Here is a 9,533-nt window from a genome sequence, read left to right on the forward strand (position 1 = left end):
TTTTCCGAAACTATAGGTTAATACACCAATACAAGCATTAAAGATAATAGAATAAAATGCTCCAAATCGTTCTGGCTAGATAATGAAAAACTTTAACTTTAAATAACTTTTTTTTCTCTGTTTGAACAAAAAACGATCCTTTTACAACCTCTAGGTGTTTGGCACACCAACCAAATTTGTCGATCTTCGGATCGATCGTCGTTGATAAATTTGTATTGGTCAATATCATTAATGCAAAGATTCATAAAATGTTGTCATAATCAATCGAAATATCGAGCTACTTTGGTTCTATTGCCTTAGCAATTGTCGAAATGAAAGCAATTCCTCCTTGATCTTCATGAACAATCTTCACCGTTCAACATGCACGTTAGATTTAGCAAAATGTCCAAATTGAACTTTTAATCAAATTATGTATGAAGTACATATAAACGACTTGAAGTGTTTAAAAAGTATTATATCATGATTACAGTGACTTTAGCCGTGTGATAGTTTTTACTATCACATGGCATGTAAAGAAACCATGTGATATCATGATATAAAACAAATATTACATGCCAATATTCGTGTAATAGTAAACATATATCATTTGGTTAAATTTTGACTGATCTATTTATCTAATAGAAAAGTCAAAATTTGACCTCATGATATATTTTGTACTATCACACCATAGGCATGTTATATTTGTATAATATCAATCATTCCTTGCAGGATCCAATACTCGGTAGTAAGTAAACTCCTACTCGCGCAATTGAAATATGCATGCCGTTTAAACTTGTGGTTGGAAACTTGGAAATGTTTGCTTTAAACTTCAAAATGTTTGCTTTAAACTTACCATCAACTCCGTTTGTTCCTGCATTTCCCGTGTCGCCTTGGTATCACTTAAAACCTGAAGGTTTTGAAAAGTAAAGGAAGAAAGTGTTTTGTATGAATAAAATCCCACAAGATATCATGTCACAGGTTTGGAATTCAAATTCTAAATTATATTTCATGATTTTATTTTTCATGTAGAACCCGTGCACCTCAGTATTTCAAATGATTAATTGTATTGAATGAGAGAAAATTGATTTCTTGGCATCACCAATATTATTAATATATGAATGACCCACTAACATAGCATAGTCTCATACTTGTGCCTAGCTTTGATGATGATTTTACTTCAGTTCGCCATTTTCCGAAACTATGGGCTAATACACCAATACAAGCATTAAAGATAAGCAAATAAAATACTCAAACTCGTTCTAGCTAGATAATGACTAACTTTAACTTTAAATACCTTTTTTTTCTCCGTTTGAAAAAACCCAATCCTTTACGACCTCTGTGTGTTTGGCACAGGAACCAAATTTGTCGATCTTCGGATCGATCATCGTTGATAAATTTGTATTGGTCAATATCATTAATGCAAAGGTTCATAATGTTGTCATAATCAATCGAAATATCGAGCTACTTTGGTTCTATAGCCTTAGCAATTGTCGAAATGAAAGCAATTTTCCCTGATCTTCATGAACAATCTTCGCTATTCATCATGCACGTTAGATTTAGCAAATCGTACACATTGAACCTTAAATCAAATTATGTATTCCTCGTAGGATCCAATACTAGTAGTAAGTAAACTCCTACTCGCGCAATTGAAATATTCATACCGTTTAAACCTGTGGTTGGAAAGTTGGAAATGTTTACTTTAAACTTGGAAATGTTTGCTTTATACTTACCATGAGCTCCGTTTATCCCTGCATTTCCCGTGTCGCCTTGGTCTCCCTTCAAACCTGTATCAAATACCACAAGATATCATGTCACAGGTTTGGAATTCAAATTCTAAATTATATTTCATGATTTTATATATTTTTCATGAAGAACCCGAGTACCTAAGAATTTCAAATCGTTAATTGTATTGAATGAGAATGATATCACATGGGTCGGCGCGTATGCATCAACGCGATACGCGTGCTCCCTATTTGAACCAATCGGAGGCGCATAGAAACAACGGGATTGATCGATTTTAAGCCCTAGGTAATTCCTTGTAAAATGTCGGATTTAATTAAATTAAAATATGTAATACTTATGATATTTTTATTTGAATTAAAGTGTTTAAGAATGAGAATAAAGGTATTGTTTTTAGTCGCTGTCGTGCATCTATCGTCTCATATAACACGGGCGATTATTTTTGGCGTAAAACAACTCGGTTTCTCCTCGTTGTTTTACTTAGCATAATGATGTCGCCCGTGTTATATGAAACGATAGATGCACTCCAGGGGATACAAACAATACCTTTATTCTCTAAATCTATTTTACAGAAATGTAATAATATGGCTTTAATATAACTCGACATTTAATGTTATAAAACGATTTTACCAAAACCAAAAATCCAAAATATAACCTGTTTAAACGTTTTAAAAACGTTTTTTTTGTGTTTGCTGGGATCAGTCAAACTACTGGTTTACCGCAAGGCTACCCATACAGACCAATATCTCAACTTTATCCCACCAACCGTGTGTGGCTACCCAGAGTGGACTGTTGAGACGGTCAAAGAGAAGATCAGGGACAAACCTTCCAAAACCAACAAAGCTAAAACCAAAGATCCTTCTCAGCAAACCAAGAGACTTGTAGTGATTCCATAATGTGGAAAGTGTGGTTGAGAGAGCCAATCGGGTATTTAAGAAGCACATCATTGCCACCATCATCAAGCCATGCACCTCATTTAGGAAGTCTTTAGTACACCCAAAAAAAGTGACCCCTGGATAAAACAGACTGTATTTTTTCAAGATACCTTGCCAAAAACTGTGACATAGGGCGAAACGTTCCACCGAAACACAACTCATCCTAACCAATCATGACATTGCTAGTGAACTCAATTCTAAAAAGGAAGTCGACGTTGCCATCTTAGATTTTTCAAAGGCCTTCGACAAAGTGCCCCACCGTAGACTGTTTTATAAACTCAGCCATTATGGAATAACCGGAAGCCTACTCAAGTGGGTGGAGAGCTTTTTAACTGGCCGTTCCCAGCGCGTCCTGGTAGATGGACAAGCTTCTGATCCAGCTGCAGTTATTTCTGGCGTACCACAGGGTACGGTAACAGGACCGTTGTGGTTTTGCTGTATATAAATGATCTGCCTAATCAACTGCGGTCAACTTGTCGACTGTTTGCAGACGATTGTTTACTCTATACTCCTATTGACGGCAGTGGAAACACCCGTATTTTGCAAGAGGATCTCCAAACCTTAGAGAAATGGCAAGAGGACTGGCTAATGAGTTTTAATCCCAGCAAGTGTGCCTCAATGTCCATAGCAACCAGGGCTCCAACCAAGCCTTACTACACTTTCTGTGGGCAGCAGCTGGAGAGTGTGACATCTCACCCTTATCTGGGAGAAATTACCAACACTCTCAGTGGGGGAACACAGACCAGTCTTAGTATCAAAAAGGCCCAGAGAGCAATGGGTGTTCTGAAGAGAAACCTTGCTGACTGCAGGCAGGAGGTGAAAGTCACTGCTTACCAAGCCATTGTTTGTCCTTTACTTGAGTATGCTACCTCAGCGTGGGATCCCCATGTAAAACACAATATCAACGCTTTGGAAAAAGTGCAGACCCAAGCGGCTCGTTTCTGCATGAAAGAGTACAGCCGTATGCCCGGAACTGTCACCCAGTTAATGGCCGACCTCAACTGGCAGCCTCTGCAGACCAGAAGGAAGATTGCCAGAGTTACTATGTTTTATAAAATGGTCAACGGGTTGGTTGACATTGACCTACAAAATTACGTTGTGAAGACAAACAGACAGACGAGACGACATAACCAAAAATACCAGACTATGAGATGGAAGGTGGCGGCTTGGAGAGACTCCTTCTTCCCAACGACTGTAAAAGAATGGAATGAGCTCCCTCCATCGGCGGTAAATTGTAATAGTCTTGAGAGTTTCAAGTCAGCAGCTAAAGACCACTACCAATCCAAAAGTAAAAATTAAAATTTAATGCAAGCATCATTCAGAGGTTTATATACAGTTAGCGTGATGCGTCGAGAAATGATGTCTTGCTGACTATACAGATGAGATGAGATGAGATGAGACAAGTGAGTGATAGTCACTAAAAGTTGCATTCGATTTACACAGGGAATTTTGCACGCCATGCCGTGCCCTTCCTTACTAAAACACCAAAGTGCGAATATTTCCAAACATCTAAATTAGCTAAAAATTCAGGACATGTAACAAAAACTATATTTTCTAGAATTTCAGAGAGTACACTGCAAAAATTGTGTCTAGCATGGAGACATTTCCTCAGTAGACATGTCTTAATTAGTGTTTTTGTGCACGTCATATCATAACCACATGTCTTGTGGTTAGTCATGACTCGTCTATGGCAAGCCAAGGGGGCCAAAAGCGTGGAACAGCTACGCGTAGCTTCTTTCTCGTTACGAGCAGCTGTTTGACCAATCAAAATAGTCAAATTTAATCACGTGGTTGGGTCGGTAGCTGCGCGTAGTATAGTTATAGGTATCCTCTTTCACAATTATTATCTTGTAATTAATTTACGGAATTAGCATAGATAACGAACGGGTAAAGGAGGCCAAATCACAGCACGTGTCAAGAGAACATGTTGCTAATGCCTGGCTAAAATGACACAAAGCATATTTATTTAGTGTTTCCAAATTTACACCGTGTTTAATAGCAAGTAACTTTATACTCGGGCTGTATTAGCGGTGCAGGGGATATGAAGGTCAAACAACAACTACTACTGATGTAAAGCGCTGTGTAAAGATATTGCAGGGAAAGCGATATCACATGCCACTGTGTAAATATGGAGAGAGTAAAATGGGTCATCATTTTTTTCGGAACGGGGGGGGGTCCTAAATTTACAAAAAGTCGGCGTCAATAAATTGCGGCCCTCACTATTACGGCATCAAAATGTTATGACCCCCGACTCCCACCACCGATACACCTTACCCCCTAGACAGGCTAAAATTGTATTGAAATCAGTCTTTTTGAATACAATAAACACACTATCTGTAGTCATCTTGTGACTCCCTACATTTTGTCATTATCAATTTATGGCCACCTCCCCCTTATTTTAAAAAAAAAAAAAGTATGACCCCCTATATTTGGGATCCCCTTCCGAAGAAAATGATAGCCCCCTAAATATAGAACAATCATCATTCTGTTCAGATATTACTTTAATAGCACCTATACCATTTTTTTGCTGATATACTACAGATATTTTCATTTACAAAAATTAACAACGTAATATTTTTGAGAGAGGATGTTTACATCAGCTCCACGTGTTTAAAACCGCGAATCTGATTGGTTAATAAGCTGCACGTAACGAGAAAGAAGCTGCGCGTAGCTAGTCCCACGTTCTGAGCCGCTTAGCTTGCTATACTCGTCGGTCGCAACACATAATGGCGTACGTGAAGGCCAAAATACTCTCCGAGCAAAACGTTTTTGAAGGATATGCTACCAGTAACGGAGTCCATACTCCTCCACTGTTATCTGCTAGTGACCCGATTCCATTTGAAATTAAAGTTAAAGGTTCAAACTATTAAACTGTATCTTTAATAGTTAACAAGGAATAACTATTATAGGATATTAGCTAGCTCTAATCCTATACGCCACTATGTGAAACGGAAAATTTGGAAAATGGCTATACGCCACTATGTGTTGCGACCGACGGACTGTATGCATATGAGTCATGTCTAGTTTAGAGACATATGAAATTGCGATAAGACACGACTCGAAGAATTAGTGACTTGTTAGAAGTCACTTATTCGATAATGTGTCTTTAATTAGGACGTGAAGTAAGACATGTCCCATTCTGCTCTTATAATATAAGACATGACTTAAGGCTAGCTACATACTTTGTTGATGTCTTGTAGCTAATCATGTCTTGGATAAGGACATAGTTCAAAGTCCTGTCTTTCCACAAGCCATGTCTCCATGCAAGACATGACTTGCATAAGGACATGGCTAAAAATTGGCTTCAAAGTCGCGTCTTAAAATAGTGTCCTCAGGTAAGACACAATTTATGCAGTGTACAAATAAAATTATTACTTATTGGCCGGTTATTTTTCACACAGTGACGTTAACTAGGCAATGCCCTATACCTCTAACATACACTGTTTGTAGAGGTCACACGTCAATGGTATAGGAAAATGAACAGTAACTGCAGTATGAAACAGACAGAAGGAGTGTGATGCGATACTGGTACATCAGAGAATCAATATGGATCCGCAAAAGAGGAGCTGCCGTCATGAATAGAGACGGGGCTACTGTTTATTAAGTCAAGTGCATGACTCTCCTCAAGACCACGCCCACGCCACAATATGATGGAGCTGTTTTACCACCAGCAAAGAGGACGATGTGATACCAATGAAGAAGTAAGTCGTTCATGACATACGAAACTGTCAGGTCAGTGTCAAATAATTTTGAGTTTGTAAGATGAAAACTCCAAAGCATATGTGACCCGGCAGCACAAACGAGCCGTAAATTCCCTAAATTGTATTCTGTGTTACGGTGTAAAATGTGTACGAAGGTCGTATTCATCGATAACTTAAGCTGGCCCGACTTCCGTCTTATTTTGATAGTCAAAAACTAATCAATAATCCTATTGTTGAAGTGGATAATAAGCTTCTACCTTAGATGGCCGGCTATAGAACTTTTAATAGCTCTGGTTTTTGTTTGCTTTTGCTAAATCCTGTTCAAGTGGTGGGTTACCAGGCATTGTATTTTGTACAGGTATGCATAACCAACAATTAACAATGAGAGAACTTTCTTAAACCTCGTTGACTTGGGGATGATTTGAAATGACCGTCAATTATGACTGTTTGATATATATTGCCAGCAATGTGGAAAAAGAGACACATGTAAAAATGTAAAAGCTATAATTTTGTTGAAGGAGCAAAGTTTAACAAACCATAACCTCGCTTCTGGATATCGTTTGAAGTCAAATGATATACCATTTTTAAGTTTATGATGTTTATTTTTAAACACGAAATAAAACAAAATTGACCGGGGAGGAATTTACGGCTCATTCGCCGTGGACGGTCACATATTATGTATTCTAAAATGGTATGCTTTAAAGTACCTTACCTGGATTTCCCTTTGGCCCTTGCATTCCAACGATACTTTGGTCTTTCGTCAAATCTGAAGAATTTGCAAAATAAAGGAAGGACGGGTTTTGTATGAATCAAATCCAACAATATATCATGTCACAAGTTTTGAATTCACATTCAAAACTTTCAATGATTAATCTACAATGATACTGCACACTGTAGTATTTCAAAATTAATGATCAATTTCATTAAATGAGAGAAAATTGATTTTATGGCATCACCAATTAAATGGTTAAATGACCCATTGCCGTAGCCAAAACAAAATCTACCAATTGTTAGAAGAAGAAGAAGAAGAATATATATATATATGCCCTGTTGCAAAGTCATAGATAAGGAAGAAGAAGAAGAACTACAAGAATCCAGCCGAAGCTGGACTAACAACGTGTAAGAAAAAGACACAGCCGTGACTATATCACCGATCAAACAATCGCAAAAAAAAACACTTACCAGATACAGTTAAAGCAAGGTTAACAATTACCGCAACAAACAATACTGACAACATGATTGCCATTATGCGTAGTCGTAATGCATATTTGTCGTACTCGCTTCTCGCGGTTCGATAGCTTGCCACATGTTCTGGATTCCAAGGTGAGAGTCCTTTGTTTCCTGGTGTGACTTGTCCATTACTCAACCACCAATTCTGCGAACGTGAATTAGTTTTAATAAAAATATTCATTTAATAAAGGGATGTGCAGGAACCAAGGTAAGGTTAAATTTTAATTGTGTGTGATACACATATTCATTGTTTTAGTAAATAAATTATTGAATTTACGTCGTTACGTTATAATATCATTTTAGGGCAGATTCAGTACTCGTATATAATGGTTGCCAATAGAATTAACTGTTACTTAGAAGATATTTGAAAAATGTTCACAGACCCGATTATCAATGTGACAAAAGACTATCGCTAAATACATTATCTACAAAAAAAACTGCTTTTTGTACTTGGCTCACAAAAGTAGCCACCAAATCCTTATTAATGGTTACACGCCAGTGATTTTTCAGCTGTAGGAGGACAACATTTTGATTAAGTTATCAACTAGAGAATTTTGACCAAAGACCTCACACTTTTTAATCTTGCGGCATTTTTCAAACTGTATACTTAATTTTGATACACCCTGTATTGAGAGTCATGATGTTACGGAGCTTCATGAATTGAAGCCAGCTACCCTTGAGGAGATCGATCACATTCTCAAGAAGTGCTCTAATAAATCGTGTCTGCTCGATGCGATACCGACGTGGCTTCTCAAAGACAATTCGACTCTTTTCATTCCAATTTTAGCTGAAATTGTCAACTTGTCATTTAATTTGTCATTTTTCCCGATTCTTTAAAAGATGCTATCATAACACTCGTTATTAAGAAGCAGGGTATGGATCCTAATATTGTTAAGAACTTCAGGCCCATCTCAAATATCAAGGTTGTTGCTAAAGTTGCTGAAATGGTAGCTTCCAATAGGTTAACTGAGCATCTCAATTAAAATAACCTAAATGAGTCATTCCAATCTGCTTATAAACCATCTACCGAGACGGCCCTGCTTAGGGTAAAGAATGACATTTGTCTCAGCAATTGACAACAAGAATGCAGTCTTATCAGCTGCATTTAATACAATCGATCATGCCATATTTGTCAACAGACTTTGTCATACTTTTCATATTTAGGGTTGCGCTCTAAAGTGGTTTGCTAGTTATCTTAAAAACAGGAAAAACCGTGTTTGTATTTCATGACAGTTCTCCAACGAGCATGTATTGAATTTTGGCCTGCCGCAAGGATCCATCTTAGGACCCAGGGGATATACAATGTATACGCATCCTGTTGGGGACATTTTGCGCAGGAACAATGTCAGTTTTCATATTTATGCAGACGATACCCAGGTGTATGTTTCATTCGACCCGCGAATTCCTGATGAGTGTGAGCGAGCTCCTAACAGACTCAAGACATGTGTGCATCAAATAAAATCTTGGATGTCACAAAACAAGTTGCAGCCAAACCAGGAAAAAAATTGAGTTATATATTGCTGCGTCTTCGAGATTCATAAGTAATTTTTCGGGTATCAAGCTAAATCTTGATGGTGTCATCATTGAGCCTACATTGACACTGAAGAATCTTGGAGACATTTTTGATCCAGTTTTAAACATGTCTAGTCAGATTTCATCAGTTGTGAAGTGCGGCAGTTTTCACCTACGCAATCCCCGACGCAATCTTTCCAGGATTCGTCGTTTTTTTGAGATCCGGACACATGCAAACTGGCTGTTCAAGCTCTTGTGTTTTCTCGCATAGACTATGGTAACACCTTGCTTTTTGGAGCCACTGAATATGACCTAACTCGTCTACAACGCCTACCAAATAGAGCCGCGAGACTTATACTGATGGTTGGCCGTGATACATCTAGTGCCCTCTGTTAAGCCATCTTCATTGGCTACCGATCCTAAGCGTATCGAATTC

The 9,533-nt window shown here is 37.9% G+C and overlaps 1 protein-coding gene across 1 annotated transcript; it reads left to right on the forward strand.

Annotated features, from left to right (window-relative positions):
* Positions 1-3,272: 3,272 nt before the first annotated feature.
* On the forward strand, positions 3,273-3,953 carry LOC140160124 (uncharacterized). Its single transcript, XM_072183402.1, has one exon. The coding sequence runs from the start codon at positions 3,273-3,275 to the stop codon at positions 3,951-3,953; it is 681 nt and encodes a 226-aa protein (XP_072039503.1).
* The last annotated feature ends 5,580 nt before the right edge of the window (positions 3,954-9,533 follow it).

Source organism: Amphiura filiformis, chromosome 9, assembly GCF_039555335.1.
Source record: "Amphiura filiformis chromosome 9, Afil_fr2py, whole genome shotgun sequence".
NCBI lineage: Eukaryota > Metazoa > Echinodermata > Ophiuroidea > Amphilepidida > Amphiuridae > Amphiura > Amphiura filiformis.

Bases quoted from the DNA above. Each gene is read 5' to 3' on its own strand.
- LOC140160124 (XM_072183402.1), top strand. From the start codon at position 3,273: ATGTCCATAGCAACCAGGGCTCCAACCAAGCCTTACTACACTTTCTGT.